Source organism: Setaria italica, chromosome III (genome assembly GCF_000263155.2).
Source record: "Setaria italica strain Yugu1 chromosome III, Setaria_italica_v2.0, whole genome shotgun sequence".
Taxonomy (NCBI): Eukaryota; Viridiplantae; Streptophyta; class Magnoliopsida; order Poales; family Poaceae; genus Setaria; species Setaria italica.
This window is the reverse complement of record NC_028452.1, coordinates 11,833,228-11,855,094: the sequence shown is the minus strand read 5'-3', so window position 1 is coordinate 11,855,094 and position 21,867 is coordinate 11,833,228. Positions and strand designations below refer to the sequence as shown.

Genomic DNA, 21,867 nt, shown 5'->3' with positions numbered 1-21,867 from the left:
AGTGAGGTTAGCAAGAAAGAAGAAAAGGCATATTCAGCGTTGCTCATGGGAATATCCTCTCGCGCGCGGGAATATTTTGCCGGGAAGAGCGAATGTACCATGGATGCCTAGTTTTCTCTCCTGCGGTCCTGCCTTGCCCCGCGCGGGCACGTACGGCCACCATTCCCCTCCTCAGTTACCCTCTTCCTCCTCGCTCGGTGCCTGGGTGTGCAAATGTGCAATACACCTTCCTATCGATCCCAAGCTTCATCTCATGTGGCCACCGGCCAATCGAAGCCGCCGGTCGCCGACGACGCGTCCGTCGCCGGGGAGAGCAAGCAACCATCCGTCGTGATTACCAGGTTAGTACCGTCGCCACGCCTGAAGAGCATCCCTTCTGTTCTGCGTCCGTGTTTGTGAGAGATTCTGCGCTGTCCCTGCTTAATTCCGTCCCTACTGCATGCGCTCTCTGCGTATGTGGATCTCGCAGCCCCTCCATGATGAGACAAATTCAATTACGCGTATGGATTGTTCGTTCGGGAACTATAGCATCGTGTCATTCCTTATCCGATTATAGTTGGTCATATCGCCTAACCGCGTCGTAGTCTAGACCAACTATATATTCCTCGGGAGTTGCCGTCATTGGGAATTCAGAATCCTCGGGAGTTGCGGTCATCGGGAATTCAGAATTCAGATAGCGCCTGCTGTGTGCTGTCCGCCGTGGCCCGTGGAAGCGGCATACGGCATACCGGAAGCGGAGCACCAATTGTGTGGAGCCACCATTATCTCAAAAATGGACCGGAGTTAACAGGTCTTGGACCTGGTGTGGTGGCTTTCGGGTTCTGGAGTTCTGGCCGCGATGAAAGCGGAAGCGGTGCCCCGCGGCCATCCACGCCGGTGCACTATTCCTGCCTTCCTGGGACCTGGGGTGTTGTTAGCCCTAATGTTTATACGTCGTGAAAATCCTGATATGCGATTTGATAGTAGCTGCTGTAGCTGTAGGTTTGCTTGCACAGCTCATGTCATGCCGGAAGTTACATAAGCGTTCAGCGACACCACGCAGATACATAAAGCAACAAAGAATCGCTTTGAAATCTCGGCATGGTATCGTACGCAGGAACATGGTGACAGGCTGACAGCACCAGCGCAGCATGTGTGGCCGTGCTTACAGAAACTCTCTTCACAGGTATTACATCAACCGTGCCCTACGACACTTCTGTCCAGGCGCCAACAACGGTTTTCCTTCTATGTTTTTGTGTCGTATTATTCAGCTAAGAGCAGGCGTTCCCTCAGAAAAATTTCACAGTTGTTGGGAGATGCTACTCTAAAATCATCATCTCCGAAGTACTGGGGAGAAGTGAAAATACCATCTCGACTCCCACAAGGTCTTGAGAATAATTTACATGTCCTTGTTCCTGCAACATCAGGGAAAGATTCAGTTAGTTCAAGGCCACAACATGGAGAATTTGTTTCAATGATCTGGCAAGGGAGCAGGGAGGATCCTTTTACCTTATGACTCAATTGCCGCCACCCTTACTGGCTTCATTACCTTTACTATGTTCCTCATGTGCTCAAACCCCATGACTATCACCCCTATGAGATAAAGAAAGCTTAGTTGCAGCTTGCCAAGCAAGTTATAGACTGCTACGGCGACGTTTGCACCTTCATCTGTTCGCATCGTGACGGTAATGGGTCTTCCGGAAACAAGTGCCCCGGTTTCTGATGAAGATGCAACATAAGATATGTGCTCCCAAACAATTATCCTTCAAGATAAATCGGAGACGTTTGGCCTTCTTAAGCGTACCTGATACATTCTCAGGCTGGGCTGACCACTCTTCAGGTTTCATCGCAGATTTGGTAGCCTTTATTAGATCCATAAGTGCATTGTTCACCTGGAATTCATAGAAAGTTACATGAGTTCTACTGTGCTATCATGTGAATTGTGAAGGGAGGAAAACGAAAATTGTCAAGTTCAATAAAATGAACTAAGAACTGTCCAGAAGAGCCAATTGTTGGTTTGCTCTCCACTCATCTCTCTATACTCTGCCAATTGTTCTTAAAGTGCTTCTGGTGTGTACAATAAATATTCTCCTAAATAGCCATAAGTTGAGTATGCGAAGGTCTACATATTAGTAGGATAAGTTTAATTTGCAACTCCATACCCTTGCTTTTATCTATTTTTCAGGAAATTCCTAGAAGCCAAATATCATAGTTCCTTGCTTCTTAGTACAAGGTATCAGGCTGAGTGGATGATGAGTTGCATGCCTCAATACTTGAGGTAACATGGCTTCAGATAAGGATTTTTTTTTTCCTTGAGGTAGCATATTGGATCCTGCAATTCCGTTTTTCTCTGCTAAAACAACCGGGGGAAACCGTTTTTTTCAAAAAGCAAAAAATTTGTTGGAGTTTTAGGGGAAAAAATAAGCTTTTAAAAAACCGGGGGGTTTGGTTTTAAGTCAAGTAACAAATTTGGAAATTTCCCCCAAATTGCAAAATTTTTTTCCTTTAAACCCCCTTTGGGCCAAAAATTGCCCCTTTTTTTTTTTTTTTTTGCCTGCCCAAGACCCCAAATTTTTTTTTTTTTTGTTTTTTAAGTTTTTTTGGGAACCCCTTTCCCCCCCCCCCCCCCCCCCCCCCCCCATGCAACAGTTTAAACAAGCAAGCAAAGCAATCATCGTATCAATGTTCTTAACATCTCAGTGGCACATGTTGCTGTTTCACCAAAGTTCACGCTTTACCTCGTCTGGTCTTTCGTGACTCACTAGATGTGCACCATGAAGTTCTACCATTCTAGCAGCAGGAAGAAGCCTTTCTGCTAGACGTTTGCATGACACAATTGTGCAATGATATCATACCTGCAGTTATATGATGTAAGTCAACCGAAATGGGCATGTACCCTCTGCATAGAATATCTGCTGTTGGCCAAACTAACCTTCCATGAATAACAGAAATTAGAAAACCGGCTGAGCGTATTGTATCTAGTTCTTTCGTAGTCATTTTGTGGGTCCAGCATGCATTAACTTGCCCTTCAAAACCACAATTAGATTGCATCCCTGTTGATGATATACCCTTCACATATTCCTGAAAGCAACACAGTACAGATGAGTCTTCCACAAATAAGTTGCCAAATGTATGTTCATCTTCATTATAATTTATAGTGTGTACCACAGTCCAGTATATGCTTATATTCTAAAAAGGGGATGCAAAACATAATTCCAGATTCACACCAAAAGAAGACCTAGTCAAAATTACATAAGTCCATGGTATGTTTTCTCGAACATGCAGGAGAGCTGTGTATCATTATATTAAGAAATCCATGGTATGTGACATTAAAGGATAATGACAAGCAAGCATTCAATGTGTAAAAGCAACACATATCATCCAAAAGACCAAGATCAATGCTTCCGGAGAGTACATGACATCACATATGCCAATCTAGAAGATACAGCATCACCAAAAGACTGTTACGAAGCGTCATCTGGAAGGTAGTGATAGCACTCACTTGATAAAGGACCATTCTCCTAGTGCATGACCCGACAGTCTCCTCAAGGTATTCCTGCATAGGAATATTGTTCAATCAAAAGAAATCAACAATGAATCGGTGAATCTGAAAAAAGAACTATTTTTTTGGTCAAATGCGGAATGATATCGGATTGTTTGTTAGTTCCTTACCTTCGTATAATGGGTTTCCAAGTCCACAAGAGCTCTTTCCTCTGGAGTTTTCGCCCTTAAGAAACGGAATGCAAGAGATAGCATCTGCCCATCAACCTACAGAAGCAGGGGAAAAAACTTCAACTTCAGGCACGAACAATTGAAAATTGTAATGAGTGCCTCTTGCAGCATTTCCTTTGTATCTCGCAGCATTGGAAGTTCCATTCAGTTCCACAAATATGTAGAGGATATCAAAGCTCGAGTACCTTTGGGAAACACTGAAAGCCACCTCCCGTGACATTAAGCAATGCCAGTGAGCACAGCCTGTGAGGCGCTATCGCCGCTAGCTTGCAAGAAATCATCGCACCTGGTTGCACAGAGCAGCAGGGTCAATGCCTATAGATCACACATTTGAAGAACAGGGTCCCGAAATTGAAAGGCACAGCACACCAAGGAGGACTAACCCATAGAGTGGCCAAAGACATGTGCTTTCTTCCACCCCAAATGATCCATCAAGGCCAAGGCGTCCTTCGCCATGATTGCCGTCCTGCCAGAGATGAGAAAACGCGTGTTCAAACCAAATATTCAGAACCACCTCCCATTTTGACTTCTCCAGCTCCAACACATGAGCGCGTGATGGAAGATATTCCCCGTCTTTCTTCTCCATCACTCATTTTCTCGTGAAAAACAATTGTGCCAGGAAACGAGTGAAATGTGGAATTTTTCTCATCGAAAGCTACATCAAGCTGCTACTATCGTCCACCAGATCCCCATGTACGACCGTTCTGAATCTCAAAGGGGGAGCGGAGCCGGAGCAAACAATCCTATCTACGGAATCGAAACGCCCCCACCGATCGTTGAAACCACTGCAACCGACGGGGAGGGATTTGGATCTGTGGGAGGAGGGGATGGGGAGCGGAGACTCACGAGTAGTAGGATTTGTTCGGGGGGATGGAGCTGCGGCCGACGCCGCGGTTGTCGAAGCAGCAGACCTCGATGCCGTCGCCGCCGGCATCATCCCCTTCCGCGGGCGCCGCCTCCGCCGCCCCTGCGGCGCCGGCGCCGGCCTCCTCGTCCGGCCGCGGTGGCTCGTCGTCGGCGGGCTCCAGCGACCCGGTCAGCCCCTTTATCTGCGGGCCCCACGAGTCGTGCGTCCCCGCCAATCCTTTGATTCCGACCCAAACCAAACACCGAACCGTTTCTCAGCGAAAAGCGGAAGAGGAAACAAAAAAGTAATCTTTCCATGAGAGGAGAACATGATGCTCATCCCCCTTCCTTCTCCTTTCGAGGTTTGATGAGGGAGATTGGCGTGCGTACCGATGATGAGGAGCACCTTGGTGGCCCCGCAGCCGTAGCGGCGGTAGAAGAGCCGGACGCCCTCCCACTTGTCGCCGTCCGCGTACCTGCCCACCTCGCAGTAAGGCATTGCTGCTCGCCGGCGACTCGTCGTCCTCCTCCTCCTACAGCTAGCTTCTCGTTATCGCCGCCGCACGCGATCGGCTTGGCTTTGACCGTTTGGGGTTGGGGAGTAGTCCAGGAATGGGCGTGGGCTGGAAGCCTGGAATTGTGAAAATGAGCAGAGGAAAAACGAGGGGTTGCGAGCGGAGCTTTGGAGGAAGAGGACGGTTATTTATAGCCGTCGGAACGGGCGCGGCGCGAGGACGGAGGCGGGCGGGCGGGGGAGGTGGGGGCCTTCCGGAAGACGGGAACACGTGGATGGATGGGCGGGCGGATGGATGAGCAGGACGGGGGACACGTCGGTACGTCGCCGTCTGCTGAGTCAAACCGGCTGTGCCTCGAGGATAAATTGTGAGGTTGAGGTCCATGTTTTTCGGGGCATTTGATCTCCAGCTTTTTTTGTTTGCCTGACGTGTTGGTCTGGATAATGAAGCAGTAGGGCTTGGAACTCTGTATTTTGCTTTTGCAGTCACAAGCCTGATCGTGTCTGTGACTTCGTGAAGTTGTGAACTTGTGAGTGATGCTGAGTCCTCCTGTTATCCTGGAACAGAGGGAATCGGTTACATCGGTCGGTTAACTCTTGACTGTAATCTGGCAGAGAATTGGACGGCCAGCTTGTCACAGGGATCAGCAGCAGATCACGGTCCACGAGTCTGCATCAGAGCATTATGGAATGCGGTTAACCTAGGAAGTAGACAAAAGGAAACTTCTAAATGCATACAGCTCATTAAAAAAACAGAGATAGAAAACGTGCTTTGGTTGCTCAATACTGTCGTTCAAGTGGATTTCGCGTTTCGACAGATAAGTGCGAATGGCGCCGCGAAATTCTGCACGACATGGGAAGCAGTCAGTCAGGTCAGCCAGTCAGTCGCACAATTTTATCGCTTGGTTTGCTCCATCAGTCACCTCCGGCTGGCTCGGACCCTCGGACCCGGTCCAGCTCGCCGCTCCGGCCGCGCGACGCGGCAAAATACTCATGCATGATGCGCGTGCGTGCACGGGCACAGTGCGGGCTGACGCGGCTGTCCGATCGGTCGGGTCGGGCGTCGCCGCCCCGCGCACCGTCCCTGTCGTCCGCTGCTGCCGCACCTGGGGCCCGGGCGGCCGCTCGGTGCCGACCCATCCGGTCGGTGCTCCTGGTGGGTGGTTGCCGGCTCGCCTTGCTTCCGCTTGCCACCGGCACGGGGCGGTGACCCATCACCGCTCGGCTGACGCGAACCCGTCCGCCGGCCGTCACCGCCGGATCCTTTTCGCCCCTCCGCTTCGTCTCCTTTTCGCAATTTTTCTATTCGCGCCGTCGTGCTTTGCGTGTGGAGCGTCTCGGGATCAAAGAGATCACCTACCGAATCGTAGCGCGCCGTCGTGGCGCCTCTTCGCGCGCGGTGCTGCATGGCTGCACGTCGGGATCCTCTTCAGACCTGCAGCAGATTGTGATTTGTGACCAGGGAAGGAAGGGCCGTCCAGGTGTGTGTACAGGAACAGAGGGCGAGCGAAAGGCACAACTTTTATCTGCAATAGTTTCTTCTTTTGGAGTGCGCACGAACAGTGTGCCAAAACTGACGGACAGCTTGCGGTCAATGATTTTACTCGGATCCGGAAACTTCTTTCACGCGTTAGAACTAGGACCGGTCTTCGCGCAAGCTCGGCCCCGTCGGTTTTGTCTGTATTATCCGCTCCACACAAACAACGAGACATCTCTTTCTTTCGAAAGCTAACTTTGTGTTCGCTTCGACTTATCAGCCGATTTAGAGGTGTTTGTTTCTTTAGCACCTCCTAAAATTCATATCACATCAAATGTTTAGATACTAATTAGGAGTATTAAATATAGACTAATTACAAAACCAATTGCACATATGGAGACTAATTTGCGAGATAAATCTATTAAGCCTAATTAGTTTATGATTTGACAATGTGATGCTACAGTAAACATGTGCTAATGATGGATTAATTAGGCTTAATAGATTTGTTTCGTGAATTAGCCTCCATCTGTGTAATTAGTTTTATAATTAGCTCATATTTAATCCTCCTAATTAGCCTCCGAATATTCGATGTGACATAAATTTTAGGAGATCCTAAACATCCAAACACCCCCTTATCAGCCACCAAACAGTGTTTTTCTCTCACAATAAATCAGCCGTTTCAGCTTTTTCAGTCGGGTTATAAGTCCAGCCGAACGGACCAAAGATATCTCTCTCCCTCTCTCTCTTCCGGCGCGGGTGCATCTCGATCCGCATTCAAGTTCCCATACCTGGGGACCCACCCGAGCGGTCGGTTCAACCGAGGGCTAGCCGAGCTAGAAGGCCGAAACCGAACTCGATCGATCGAGCAACATACCACGCCAAGACGTGCGCAGACACCGCCGCGTCTCGCTCGGGTCAGAATGCAAGGAGGGTTTTAGGCTGCTCACAGCTCGCTCATAACCGCCACCGCCACTGAGGCCCCGCGCGCGAAGGCCACCAGCCCGACGACTTAGGACGTATGGCCGGCCAGCTTCGTCACCGGCCGGCCGACGGGCGCGGCAGGCGGCGGCAGCGTCGGTACACGATGGCCAACCCGCAGTTGGGGCTTCTCGACTCTTCCTCTTCTCCCAAGCCCCAGCCCTCCCTCCCATCGCAGCATCGGCACTGCCCTCAGCGCACGCGCGCGTCATCCAGGAGTACCGTGACGTCGATCTGCACCTGCTAGCTTCGATTCAATTCCCCTCCCGCCCACTCCACCTCTGCAGATTCGATTCTATTCGATCCGATCTACACTGCTCTATAGATTTGCAATGACTTAAGGTACCACTGAACATCATAAAATATTTTCAATGTGCGAATAATAAATAGCTTGATCAATATACGAGTTCACATAGATAAAAGTATATAATTGTTTGGCAGTAATAGCCAGGACATTAGGGCTACGATAAGTCTCATCTTGCCAAGAGTTGAAAAAACTCGGTTCTAATACATGGAAAAAACTTACATAAATAACCACACAAATACCATGTTCAAGCCTTTCACCGTACATACCACACTAGCCCTTCATGGCTGGTCGAATTCTACAGCTTTCCAGGTGACCTTCACTGAAATTGTCGCAAAATAAAAAAAAGTTCACCTCTTCACTCACTGTTCCATGATAAGAAGCATCAAATCTGCACTTCCACTCTTCATAGGGCAGGTTCTTCGAAAGACCGTTGTCTACTGATGACCCTCTGATACAAAGATCAAGGTGACTGCGCCACCCCACCGCTACAACTGAACTCTATCTGCACCCAGCTTCTGTAGCACCTTCGAAGAGACGGATCACATCATTAAAACCACTGGTCTTGGCATATAACTTCAGATCAAAGCCGCAAACAGGGGACTGTGTGGACGACGCTGTTAACGAGTAACTGGTGTTGTCAAAGCACCTCCGACCTTTGGTTTTTGAAACCTTGCCGTATGACCAAAAGTGTAAACATGTCTCCATCTACTGAAACAAACGAAGCGAGGATGCCTTTGAACTACAGTATATGACAAGTTCACTGTGCTAGCTAGCATACCCGCACGCAGAAATGGAAAAGCTCGTGATGCACGTGTTTCTGTATCAAGATTGACGCCGAGTCATTTTCATTAAATAATCTGTCATATCAGTAAATTTCTACGATGTTGCAATAAAACGGTAGAGATGAGAGAAAAAAAATAGGTTCCATCCACCACGAAACTAACTTGGCACGGCTTCAAACATAAGTACTCTCTTCATTATTTTGCCTGGAAAGATATACTACAGTGGCAATTTTTAATCACCAATTAAATGTTCTATTGCGCTTGCGCATGTGACACTCAGTTCTTTTTGTAAGTTGTTAAAATTCCCTGGAATTAGTCCAAGGAAACACACGGGACAGGAAGAGTAGAGGTAGCAACACGTTCGCTGTACCAGCATATCAACCCCAGCGCCAGAAATGGAGAAAATCATCCACCAGTTGCTGCGTTGCATGATGAATCGTCCTGCACTGATGACAAATCGAGCGAGATATCCAATCGGGAGACGTCCACGGGAGGGGAAAACACGAATCCCAGCCTCCAATCAAGCACCCTCCCGTCCATGACTCCCAGGCCATGTTTAGTTGTCCAATTTTGGAGTGCTAAAATTATTGTGCCAGCACTGTAGCACACTGTAGCGTTTCGTTTGTATTTGTGAATTATTGTCCAAACATTGACTAATTAGGCTCAAAAGATTCGTCTCGCAAAGTACAACAAAACTGTGCAATTAGTTTTTAATTTCATCTACATTTAATATGATGGAGAATCTTCTTTTTGGATCTAAGGTCCTCCCGACGATTTCTCTAGCTTCCAGAGAGCCCGGCACGGGCGTGGCCGGCGGTCAGCCTCTTGTGCCGTAGCAGTTTGGCGCCACCTCGGCTCGCATCTAGGATCATGATGAGGACTGAGGCGACGGGCCATCCCTTCCTAAACTACGCACGCGTTTGGCCGGGCTAGGCCAACCGAGATCCGGCGATCGCTTAGTTAATATGAGTGCTTTTATCGTGCGGAGACTGTGTGGTTTAGGACACCGGCGAGGTGCTTAGTCACGACCTGGATGAGCATAGCCCACCGTCACGCACGACGACCAGGCACTGGAACTGGAAGGGGAGGAGGCTGAAGCTGAAGCTGAAGCCGTCTCGTTTGACCCTGACCTGTGGTGATGCTTGTCTTCGCTGAATAAAAGTCCCTGATTTGGGGGCATTCTTTGGCTGGAGCCGGAGTAAAAGTCACGAAAATAATAAAAGAAATACAGTGTTTTTCTCTAACTGGAATGAAAAGGTTGCTGCTAATTGTGTAAAAAAAAAGGTTGCTGCAGGTTGTTGGAGCTTCTGAGTTCTGACCGGGCGGGGCAAGGCTAGCTCCTAGAAAGTTTCAGAAAAAGGGAAGCGAAATGGTAGCAGAACAAGGCAACGATACAGTTCTGATCGTGATCCGTGTTGGCTGTTGCGCCTCGCCTAGCAGACGGAAACGAAGTCACACGTAGCACAGGTTTCAGCCTCGAGATTCCAGATATTATGTTTTTTTTTTCCAGAAAATATGGGAGTTTATTTTTTTTCTATTTATTGACGAGCCGTGATCTCTGCACCGGGCAGAGCCAAAGATAAGGAGTTTCAGAGGTTCAGATAAGGCTGCAGAGTCGTCGCGTGCCTGTAATAAACGCATGTAAACGGGGATGGGCAAACTTGCACGGCGACCGCGTTGTGCTAGCGATAAGTGCCGTTCGGAATTAGAAGGTGGTTACTGAATACTGATGCGAGGCAAGCTGCATTTTGCACGTAACCGGAAAAGATATGGCGAATTTTTTCAGAGCTGACTGCCCCAAAATTGGAATGTTCTGAATCTATGGCGATGGCGTCAGCCGTCGGGATAAACCTGTATATCTCAGGCTAATGAGGCGGGCGGGCACAACAACGCAACGATATGCAAGGCTGAAGGCTGTAAGCCTCTAACGTACTCGGGGGAAAATTTACAATGGTGTTTCACTTTCATACGTGATTTCGAGAAGAGAGCAATAGTTACATACTGAGATAGTGACATAGTCGTTAACTTATCTGAACAACTAAACTGAACAGCCTTAGCTTTCCATAACCAGTGCTTGAATCAGCAAACACACCTGAATGCTTGCATCAAGCACGATCCAGAACAGCTGGTCTGAAGCTCGTGTGCAACTGGCTGACTTAAATAAGGTGGCAAAGGTGCAAGCAAAAGGATCAAACCATCCTGCTTCTAGTGTTCGTTACAGTAACTCAGTAAGCAAAGGATACCAGTCCAGTGGCTGCAGCGTCATGGGTCACCCCGTCAGGCCGTCACGGGGAGTTTATCCTGTCCTCGGACATGCAGCGACATGGCTCACCGGGAGTGCCCATTCCCTGGCTTCCTGCGTGGATCGTGTTTGGGGTTGGATCCACCGTAGTCGTAATCCTGAATGTCCGTCAGAACCCTCCTGCCGTGTCTCTGCATAGGGTGAAGAGGGGTGAACTATGATTACATACATGATTCGTTTTTGGTAAAGGTTTCTTTCTAGGAGAAAAATTCAACAGCATGTTTTGGTTTTTTTTCTTTGCGAGGAAAAATTCAACAGCACGTTGATACTAAAACACTATGACCACATATCAGTTTTTATGTACTCTTACGTAACTGCTCCATATAAGGCAGAAGAAGCACAGGTCACAAAATTGTTATGACCTCTATTACTGCAAAAATCGTCGAAGGGTATTTCTAGCATCTAGCTACTATGTTGATATCCGCATTAGTTAGTTTGATTCACAGTCAACTCTAATTAAAAGGGATCCAACAAAATTGCCAAACCCGTTAGCTCTGGTATCACGCTTATTAAATGTAGTGTCAGAGAGTGGGGTACTGAAACCTTTTGGAAGGTACTCCATGACCTACATGCACCCGGGTTTGAACCTGAGCGCGAGTAGCTATCAAATATTGACACAATTGCAACTCTGGTATCATGCTTCTTAAAGCATGTACAATTCCAACTCTACCCATTTAAAAGGTCAAAAAGGGGCAAAACCAACTCTTATATTTTTGTCTGACGATTTCAACCAAAGATTAACCGGCCTGTTCGGCTGGACTTATAAACCGGCTGAAAAGCTGAAACGGCTGATTTGTTGTGAGAGAAAAACACTGTTCGGTGGCTGATAAGCCAGCTGATAAACTGAAACGAACAGGCTGATTATACAGACCTCTGCCACTTCCAAAGTATCTTCATGGTTCCCTTCTGTTACTGCAGTTTGTCCTGCATCCAAAAGACAGGAATCATGTTCGAATAACCAACCAGAGCGAGAAATACACATCTAACACAAAGACAAAGGAAACAGTGTGTGAAACGGCATACCTGAAGATGCACTGACCAATAGCAGCATCACAATGAGAACGGTGAAGATTGACCTGACCTTAGGCATTGTTGCTTTAAGCAGGTATATAATATGAATCCGGTTTCTCTCCTTCCTTGTGCAGCACAGGACTCCGGCGAGGAGCTACAACGTACCAATGGACCCCTTATATACGGACGATGGGCTGCTCCTACAGCTGGAAAGGGCACCAATAGTGCAATAGTGCAGCAGTAGCACCGATGATTTGCTCTACGGGCTAGCGATGAAAATGAACACCAATATGGGCCCCCAATGCAAAGGTCAACTTCTTCAGGATCACTACCACTGCCACAAAGAGAAGACACAGCAAACACAGAGTCTGTGCAGTAGATCTCCATCTGATTTTGATTCTCTATAAGAGCTGATTCTCTGCGAGAAGTGATTCTGTGGCTAAAAGTGATTCTTTTTTATTCTCTAGCACAAACTTTTAAAATCAGGATAGAAAATCACTTCATAGAATTAGGAGGACTATTTTTTTCAGCTCCCAGCCTCTTTGTTCATTTCAGGGAATCACTTCACAGAATCAGCAGAAAATTACTAATATCTGAAAAAACGTTTGGCACAACTCCTGCTGGAATCAACAGAGAATCAGCTCTGGGAACTCTGCCAAACACACTCTTAGCGTCACAGCGTCAGACTGATAACGTGAAAAATCAAGCTGTTCATGGCAGTATGCTTTCGACGTCTGGACTGTGCGGTTTCACGCAGCAGCACTGTACTGCACCACCATTCTGGATGCTGGTGGCGCAGTGGTGCGCGCGCTATAGTGCCACATCAATTTGCAACGCCAGCATTTGTAGCCATCACCTACGGCCGGCGGTCGAGATACATGGGCGCAAGGACGACGGGACCGTGACAAGTGCTGCTAGTGCAGCCCGGGCAGCGCCCACTACCGCCGGCAGCGCACCGTCGCCGCCGCCGATCGGTTGCCCTCGCACGCGACGTGTACTGGCCGGCCAGTAGCCAGAGACCTAAAAAGATCACGCTGCTGCTGTGGCTGCTGAGTGCTGACCCGTCGCCGATCGCGTCGCGGAAAAGCCCGCGCGGCTTTGCGCGGGGCAAGTGGAGGTTGCAGATCGCATCGCACATGGGGCGGCGGAGGCGCGGCGTTCGGGTCGCGTAGGAGGTGACTGGCAGTCCGGAAAGCGGAGGAGATGGAGGGGGAGGAAGGGGGACGACAAGCGCAACTATCGATCGTCTGCCGTGCTGCTGCTGCAGCAGCACCAGCACCGATGGGAATTTAGTGGGGATCATGCAGTGGCAGCGGGAGGGGGTCGATCGAGCCATCCAGGGTTCCTAACCTAGGAGTCAGGTCTAGCAAGAATGTACCAGGCTACCAGCGCAGTGAGATAGTATACTACCTTGGTTCCAAATTGTAGGTAGGGACGGACCCAGGCTAAGATTTGAGGGAGAGCACAAGTTAAGAAAATCTAGATTTACTAAGTTGTACATGGTGAAAAAATAGTGGTTGCCTTTGCTTCAAAATATTGAGTGAGGGCTTGTACCCTCACTAGAACTAATATAGGTCCGCCCCTTATTGTAGGTTGTTTTAGTTTTTTAGTTATAGATATTATGTAGATATAGTGTATGTCTAGGAGCATAATAATATCTATGACCTTAAAAAAATCAAAACGATCTACAATTTGAAACGGAGGGAGTACCTAATACCTGCATGCTCATCTCACCGTGTGCTTCGATGTGTGCATGTGGTGCCTGTGTATGCTTGTCAAACTGCGGGACTTTGGCAGCAAGAGCACCAGTTAGAAATGGAGTGGTTGGTGTTTGTAAAGTAGCGAAGCCGTGTGCGTCATTGGTGGCATTGCTCCATGTCACAGTATTGTTTTGTTGTAGCAATATCTTCTTTCTAATATAATCGGCAACTCTTCTGACTGATTCGTTTATTTAAAAAAAGGAATAGTGTCCGCATGCTGAATTTGCCATCCAGCGGTGGCAGACTCGAACTGGCCCCAGGAGATTACGGAAGGTGGAAACCTATACTCCCCGTCCATAAAAAACTAGCAAGATAGCCCGCGCTAATAGCGCGGTTAGTATGGCTTCAGCTATTGTACAGTGATTCCAGCTTTGTTTTTCCTCTAGACATCTCTTTTCTCTCTCACATTGTTGGGCAACTACACCAATCTTCTTTACTGCGCTTGGAGCAAGTCAATTTTCTCGCCGACAGTTATAATCTAAGCATATGTATAGTCCATGGACGTCGTAAACTGAACCTACCTCTTAATATTCTAATAGTCTATTTAGCCCTATTTAGCTCAACTTCCTTAGCCTGTGGACATCATAATCTACACTTCCCTACCTTGATATGAGAAGGCTTTTATCGGCTATGTTTACCTTTGCCTCCATTGATTCTAGTAGTGCCTTAGCTTATTTTGCGCTTCCCGCCTCGCCTTGATCTTCGTTGTATTGTTGTTTTTGGTAAGTTTTCTCTCTACCGCGCGTTCATCTGCTCCATCTTGATATGTAGTGTATTTGCATTCACATTCATCATGGTAAGCTTCACCTGCATCTCCATTGTGATGCTCATGTCTTTTGCAGCGTCTTGAACTTTACCAATAGGAATTGATCTTCCAGTGCTCTCTCAGTTATAACTGCTTTTTTTCATATTTTGATCCCAATTTTAGCTTAAATTAATTATGTTTTTGTATAGGCTCTTTATTTAGATATTTCAGGGTACTGCATTTCAGAGATGTTATCCATGTATGATATTTCCAAATCTATTATTAGCGATAGGAGATTAGTTACACCTTACCACAATACAATGTTGTTATTATATTTACAATATTTATTGTGCATTAATAGTTATATATAATGCCTCTACAATGAATTATATAATTTTGTAAAAAATAATTGATCTATGACTTAAAATAGTACAAAAGTTAATAGCTGATAATGATTGATTAGATAGTATATAAAATGAACAAACAATTATTGTTTCACAATTTTCTTTCACGTGTACCTCAAATTTCCTTCATGCTTTATTTGCTTATAAACATGGAGGGGCGATGATGGACATGGTTGTTGCACTGAATGAATGAACAGTGATGCCTTCTTCTTTTTAACTGGATTCCGATTTTATTATCTAGCTTTTGTCCTATTCAATTCAGTTTTGCAAGGCTAATTCATCTTTAGGGGCTATCGTCTAGCTCGTGGCGAGTATTCGCTCGATTATGATGGCGAAATGTTGGTTTATTTAGCAATTAGCTCCATCTTTGCTGGAGAACATTGATTGCAGTTCAAAGTCATCTAGCCAATGTTTCCTCTATGATTCATTAGCATAAGCTTTCTTCCTTTCCTCACCATCCTCATGCTTTGGTGTTTCATCCATGATTGCATACTCCATGAATGAAATAAATAGAGTTGTTCCCACTTCAACAAGAAAAAAAAGAAGTTAATTGATTTCCATTGTCTCTCTCTCATCCATCCACTACCATTGCGCAACTTGTTGCTGATTGAATCAAACCATCGTCTAGCAAAAATTGAGTTCATACCCTCTGAATTGATCATATGAAGTCAAATTGCTCATTTTGCTTAGTTATGTGCCTATTCTCTGGGCATTGATGGGATGAATGCCTCGATCTATTCCCTCCTGCTCCCTCTTGCTGTTGCTGCTGACCTGCATCTCATCACCTCAGATTAATTTTTTGTGTATTGATCTCCACCTTCCTAGATTGACTTTGGCTCCTCGAATCAATATCACAAAGGATTCTTTCCCATCAACGAATCACACAAAATTAAGGCGAAGGGAGGTGAAGATTCACTAAAAAAACCTGGCATGCTTCATGATTCCCTACCAAATGTTTAAGTAATATTATGTTAGTTTTTTAGTGCATATGTTTTATGTCCAATGCAATAATCTATACACAAATATATACACAGCCCATTTTTCAACTTACTTTGTTTTTTATAATTCCCTACCAAATGTTTAAGTAATACTATGTTAGTTTTAAAGTGCATATGTTTTATGTCCAATGCAATAATCTATAGCACCAGACTATATCAGATTAAACTGGTACACAAATACATACACAACTCATTATTTGACTTACTGTCAGGGATAGATCCCCAGTACGCAAGGAAGGAAGAAGACGGACTCCTACTAGGATTCCTCTGTAATCCTACTAGGACTCATACCATGTAATCATACTAGGACTCCTACCCTGTAACCGACTAGTAATCCCGCCCCCTGGAGTATATAAAGGAGGGTAGGGGTCCCTAGATCGGTAGGCAAAGACCTTAGAGAACCACAACAGAGGACCAAATCCTCAATACCAAACAACACCCAAGCGTAGAGCGCAATATACTCCACCAAACAAGACGTAGGGTATTACGCTATTCTAGCGGCCCGAACCTGTATAAATCTGTGTCTTATGTACTCGCTTTTACCTTTAAGTTCCAAGTTCGACGATCCCCCACCAATCAATCTACTACCTCGGGATACCCCTCGGTTGCCAGGTATAAAACACCGACACTTACTTTATTTTTTTTACCTAATCTACGAATGAACATAGCTTACATATATGCACACTGACCCGAATTTTCTATTTGCCGATAGCAATAGCTGATCCATAGATTTTTTTTTCATGGGGTATTTCTTCACACATCCTAAACAATGATTTTCCCTGTATACTAACCAAAACATGTTTCAATGACTGAGCAGAAAAAATATTGATGGCATACCATAACATTTTTAGAATTATATTTCTTGAAACATTGATTATTCCTCTTTTTTGAACTTATGTTTAAAGATTGTTTACTTAAGATTTTATCTAAAATTCTGACGTTACCACTTTTTAAATGGAACTTCAATTAGGGTGATGCTTAGGCGCCAGCTAAGCTAGCATATTTTGAGTCTTATTGTGCATCCACGCAGTAGGTTTCTTTCCTTTCCATCCATGCCTTTTTTTTTGCCAAACATATATGAGTACAAAAATGAAATTTAAATATGTGTGTCAGATGCGTGTAAATGCATATATACTTGTGCTTGACACGGACTCATGTCCTTGCTTCCAATCACGACATCAATTGCTATTTTTAAATTTTGAAATTATAGATTATTAGATATGGTCTCTTTGGGTTAATGTAGACCATTAGATCTTCATAAAATCCAACGGTGTATATTCTTCTCTCTTTTTTTAATTAATGTGGGAATTTCTAGACTCTCTCGGTGAACGCGGTGGCTTCTTTTAACACTATTGTATTAATATAATAGATAATCTTGATATTTCAAAAAAAATCTCATCAAAATACAATCCTATGGACAGTAACTACCAACCTAATTAACTAGCCAGTTTTAATTTACATGTTAAAATTAATTTCTAATTTTAGAAAATCTGATTAGTTGCATAGGAATAACAAATGAGGTAATGGCATTTTTCACATAACCACTCATATATCAAAAAAAAGACTAAAATTGCATTCTTCGTAGGATAGAGTATATACCCAATATAACTTATCACTTGTGACCTTTCTCCTATCTCACATGCATGTTCCTACTACCCCACCGTTGTCTCGCTCAGCCAGTTCTTCTCTGGCTTAGCTCCACTGTCCCACCAGCCTACCCCATCGTCGGTGTCGATTCCATCACCAAATGTTGGTGGAGCGTCACACCTATCACCAATATATTTTCTCTCCCCCTCACCAGTAACTTTTTTTTTTGCAAAAGAGCCTCTATCATAGTGGTTAGAGCACCTTAGTAGCATCCAACATGCCTAGGTTCGACTCCCTGTGGGAGCAAATTAAACAAGTCTGGAATAAAAAAAATTATAAAAAATAGGTAGGGCCTCCCTGCTGACTTCAGTCAAAAACAACTTTTTTTGTTTTTGTAACTAGTGGTGCAACATATTACCAAAACACCTCATACCCATGAATAGGGTAGGGGGATGAATCCCCTTCATTTGGGTGTGCCGTGTGAGGGAGGTGTGTTTTGGTGATCACCAAGAATTTTTTATAATGGGGATCGGATTGTTAATCTGTTTGGAGCACCTCTAATCACCAAAAGAATAGGTTGTTAGTATTAGAGGTGCTTATAAGTCATAAGAGTAGGGTTGCATGTATCTTCGTAGAACCGTAGGGACGAGTATGGGCGTGTATGTGAGCGTCATAATTCGGGGGGAAAAAAGAGCGGAGGACCGGTGTCGTGCATGTGCGAGCGGATTAGGAGGGAGGCCAGAAGTAGTAGATCAAACAGCTGATATGAGGTGTAATATCAAACGTAAAGGCACGTATGTTTCCTCCTAATCTGTATAGGATTTTTTGGGCTGGTTGCTCGCTAGGCCTCAGATCAAACTTCAGTGATGGCCCAGAACAGCGTGTACGCCGGCCTGGTCCAATGATCGGGCCGAGATCTCTTCCACGGCAGGCGCCTGCAGGCCTGCACAGTGCACACTATAGTGAAGAAGAAATTTGTTTTGCTTTTAGATAAAAGACCATACGGTCCGGCTTTATTATAAAGCGAAATTTGTTTTGCTTCCTCACGAAAAAAGAATATGATGAGGTGATTTCGCCACCTAGCCTTTGCCGTACTGCGTGTACCAGTCAGATCATCACCGGCGCCCCGGTAAAACTTTCTGACCTGTCATTCGACTGCTGGGTTTCCCAGCACGCCCCGTCTTCTGCGTTGTTTATCTGGGTTGCTGCCAGAGCGGCCTCCTTTTGCGTGGCAGCTAGCGGCGCCGGTCATTTTCGTGAACACATCACAACTCCAAGCGCATCTCGAGCATTGCTCACCACCGCCACCAACACCACCAAGTGTAAAATTCACGTCAGCATCGCGGCTGCCTACTTACCCAAGAAAGAAAGAAAGGCGCATCCAACTTGTCCTCGCCACCACGAACATTTTCATATCCATATCTGATGATACCGTGATCATCATCGGGTGCCGGGTGGGTACGTGTGCACGCTCGCCGGCACACCAAGCCGCGCGCACTCGACTTGTTTAAAGTTGTTTACGGGGTTTCTTTTATCTCTCCCGCTTGGCCTTTTGCGCGCTGCACATGCCGATCGATGACCGACGTCCATGGGCGCGAATCAGCTCCATCAACATGGGCAGGCTTCGCGAAGGTACGGAACCGTGACACAACGCGTGTCCTTTCTACGTGGCCGTCATGTAGGAGCCCCGCCGCGCTACGTGTCCCGGGGAGCGTCTCGCGGCTGCAGCTTATAAGATGGCCTGCTGCAAGGCCGTTTGCCATCGGTAGTCGAGGTTTTCAGGCTTTCAGCTCAGCATCGTCGTCAGTAGCCAAGTGTTCACTACTGCTTTTAGTTTCCCAGTGCTTTGAGCGATCGATCTGTTCGTGTTTTAGTTTGAGAAGAGTGAGAGATCATGGCTTCCCACCAGGACAAGGCTAGCTACCAGGCCGGCGAGACCAAGGCCCGCACCGAGGTGACCATCTCGATTGACTCCATCTATTTGCTTGTGACACTAGCAGCTGTTGTCCTGTTGATCGATCACGCGGTTCAGTTCTGCTCAAAATCATGCAAGTAAGGATGCTAAGATCTTGTTGCACTACGATGCGATTTGCAGGAGAAGACTGGGCAGGCGATGGGTGCGACCAAGGACACGGCGCAGCACGCCAAGGACCGGGCGTCGGGCGCGGCGGGGCACGCGGCGGGCAAGGGCCACGACGCCAAGGAGGCGACCAAGCAGAAGGCGTCCGACACCGGCAGCTACCTGGGCCAGAAGACCGACGAGGCCAAGCACAAGGCCGGCGAGACCACGGAGGCCACCAAGCACAAGGCCGGCGAGACCACCGAGGCCACCAAGCAGAAGGCCGGCGAGACCACCGAGGCCGCCAAGCAGAAGGCCGGCGAGACCACTGAGGCTGCCAAGCAGAAGACCGCCGAGGCCCTCGAGGCCACCAAGCAGAAGGCCGGCGAGGCCGGGCAGTACGCCAAGGACAGCGCCGTCGCCGGCAAGGACAAGACCGGCAGCGTCATCCAGCAGGTTAGTCTCCGCCCATTTCTCGCACATCGCAATTCTCCTCGATTTCTGGTGCTGAGAACACGACGTGTTTTTTCTTGTGCTCTATTTCCAGGCCACCGATCAGGTGAAGACCGCGGCGGCGGGCGCCAAGGACGCGGTGATGAACACGCTGGGGATGGGCGAGGGCAACAAGCAGGGCGGCGACACCGGCAACACCAACAAGGACTCCTCCACCATCACCAGGGATCACTAGACGCGCGTGCACGCGCGCTTCCGTCTTGCCTCCCGATCGATACCGCTTGCTTGTTCATGGGTCCAGTATGTACCGTGTTTTTCCCTTTCATGATTTCGACGAATTTGGTGCTGTAAGTTTGGCGTTGCTGTATTTGTCTGTAAACGAGTCGGGGTGGGAGTGGTCTGGCTGGCGATCTTTGCGCTCGCCAGGTGTCTCTCAGCTTGTGTTTTTCATTATGGTGTAATAAAGTTGGTAAATCACCTCTATATACGACTATACGAGGCGTGTATATGTTTTGTTATCTCCATTATGTTGCTCTGTGTCATGCTATGCTACGATCTCTTTCTTGCACTGCCGCTTGCCGTTACCAGCTTATCGCGAAGAAAGGCAAGGACGACTCAGCCTAGAACCGTCTCTTTCTTCCTATTAGTTAGTTTTCCTTTGCTTTTGCGGTACAGTTTTTTGATCGCTCTTCTCTATCAATACATGCTGGGCAGTAATGCCGGCCGTTTTTTTTAAAAAAAGAACGGGAAAGCTGAACGAGTAACAGTGATCTGCTGAACGGGAAAGCTGGAAGTAATTTGGTAGATCAAGGGAACGTTGATTTTAGTGTAGTGCAACAGGCGACTTTTGGCCCAGCGTAGCTTATTGTGGTACTGTGTAATTATGTGTCGCAAGACAAGGAGATGGAACATATACTGTCAGAAAAAAGACTCATTCCGGTATTCAGAAAAAAAAGAAAACCGGCTAAAGACATCTGCCAGTATGAGCAGATCTTCCCCGGCGGCAGCTGGATGGCGCGATGTTTCAGTCTCTGAAACAAGCCAAAGTCCAAACTGAACTTGTGCTAAGCCGAGCAACACATCGAGTTTCTGAAGAAGCTCATAGTCTGTTTAGGCTTGAGGCTCTGATGCCCAACCTTGACCGTTGACAGAAATGTCTCCTTATGTTGAATATATTTTAGCTCAAATCCAAGGGCCCGAAGGAATGCGTTGCCGAAACACCAGGCTGCGCCACCGACAAGCACCTGACTTTGGCCACTGGAAGTCTCTTTATTTTAATTTTTTTCATGTTTTCCTTGAGGTTTATTCTTTTTTTAAGAACCGGGTTGCAATTTATCGATTCAGAGGAAGGTTTATTACAACTTCTTTGCAAGGACATTCTTGATTGAAACAAAAATTGCATTTTGATCCTTGCAAAAACCTTCCGGTGTTCTTCGTCGCCGGAGAATGGAGCCACCACTCGACGCCGAAATAAATGTCAAGTTTGTAGTTTGAAGCTGAATCCCACCTCAACTTCGACGAAGAAGCTTTCAATTTTAATGCTACATGAGCCGGCACAAAAGATGTGCACATGAATCGTTGAATGCTTAGGCATGTGCACCTGAATCGTTGAATGCTTAGGCAAAACTTCGTCAAGATTATGGAATCCGACGCCACAAGCAACGCCGATGACCCCACAACAACCAGCAACAAAGTAACCTAACCCAATTTCTCGAGCAGGTAAAGGAAAACCTCACAGATCCATTTTCGGAGACATCACCACCATGATCAAAAATGTCCTGGAGGGACAAAAGATCTGAACAACTACATAAAACTACTGGGAACACATTCCTCCAGACTCCAGTAGCCAAGCCGTGGATTATGAGATAAGCACTGGTGTTGTTATCATGGTCCTCGATGGCGCGGAGAAGTTCACGGAGGATTCTAATATCGA

At 46.7% G+C, this 21,867-nt stretch overlaps 2 protein-coding genes, 1 long non-coding RNA gene and 1 pseudogene across 3 annotated transcripts; 2 read left to right on the top strand and 2 right to left on the bottom strand.

Annotated features, from left to right (window-relative positions):
• Nucleotide 1: 1 nt before the first annotated feature.
• LOC111256687 lies at nt 2–10,373 on the top strand. The gene is made up of 2 exons (XR_002676869.1): nt 2–341; nt 9,900–10,373. It is a non-coding gene; the product is annotated as an uncharacterized LOC111256687 (long non-coding RNA).
• On the bottom strand, nt 971–5,300 carry LOC101760508 (annotated as a pseudogene).
• Nucleotides 10,374–10,515: 142 nt separating the features above from the next.
• Nucleotides 10,516–12,473, bottom strand: LOC101760100. Its single transcript, XM_004961297.4, has 3 exons — nt 11,941–12,473; nt 11,789–11,841; nt 10,516–11,048 (listed from the first exon to the last, which is right to left on the bottom strand). The coding sequence occupies exons 1-3, from the start codon at nt 12,005–12,007 to the stop codon at nt 10,944–10,946; spliced, it is 225 nt and encodes a 74-aa protein (XP_004961354.1). The 5' UTR covers nt 12,008–12,473; the 3' UTR covers nt 10,516–10,943.
• A 6,693-nt stretch (nt 12,474–19,166) lies between these two features.
• Nucleotides 19,167–20,456, top strand: LOC101759437 (late embryogenesis abundant protein, group 3). The gene is made up of 3 exons (XM_004961296.3): nt 19,167–19,376; nt 19,518–19,937; nt 20,029–20,456. Exons 1-3 carry the CDS (start codon nt 19,317–19,319, stop codon nt 20,167–20,169), a joined length of 621 nt encoding a protein of 206 aa, XP_004961353.1. The 5' UTR covers nt 19,167–19,316; the 3' UTR covers nt 20,170–20,456.
• The last annotated feature ends 1,411 nt before the right edge of the window (nt 20,457–21,867 follow it).

Excerpts from the sequence above, each read along its gene's own strand:
- LOC101760100 (XM_004961297.4), bottom strand. The coding sequence starts at position 12,007 with ATGCCTAAGGTCAGGTCAATCTTCACCGTTCTCATTGTGATGCTGCTA. Across the intron at positions 11,842-11,940 it reads ATTGGTCAGTGCATCTTCAG|GACAAACTGCAGTAACAGAA; the intron begins GTATGCCGTTTC and ends TTTTGGATGCAG. Across the intron at positions 11,049-11,788 it reads ATACTTTGGAAGTGGCAGAG|AGACACGGCAGGAGGGTTCT; the intron begins GTCTGTATAATC and ends CACCCTATGCAG.
- LOC101759437 (XM_004961296.3), top strand. The coding sequence starts at position 19,317 with ATGGCTTCCCACCAGGACAAGGCTAGCTACCAGGCCGGCGAGACCAAG. Across the intron at positions 19,377-19,517 it reads AGACCAAGGCCCGCACCGAG|GAGAAGACTGGGCAGGCGAT; the intron begins GTGACCATCTCG and ends TGCGATTTGCAG. Across the intron at positions 19,938-20,028 it reads CCGGCAGCGTCATCCAGCAG|GCCACCGATCAGGTGAAGAC; the intron begins GTTAGTCTCCGC and ends CTCTATTTCCAG.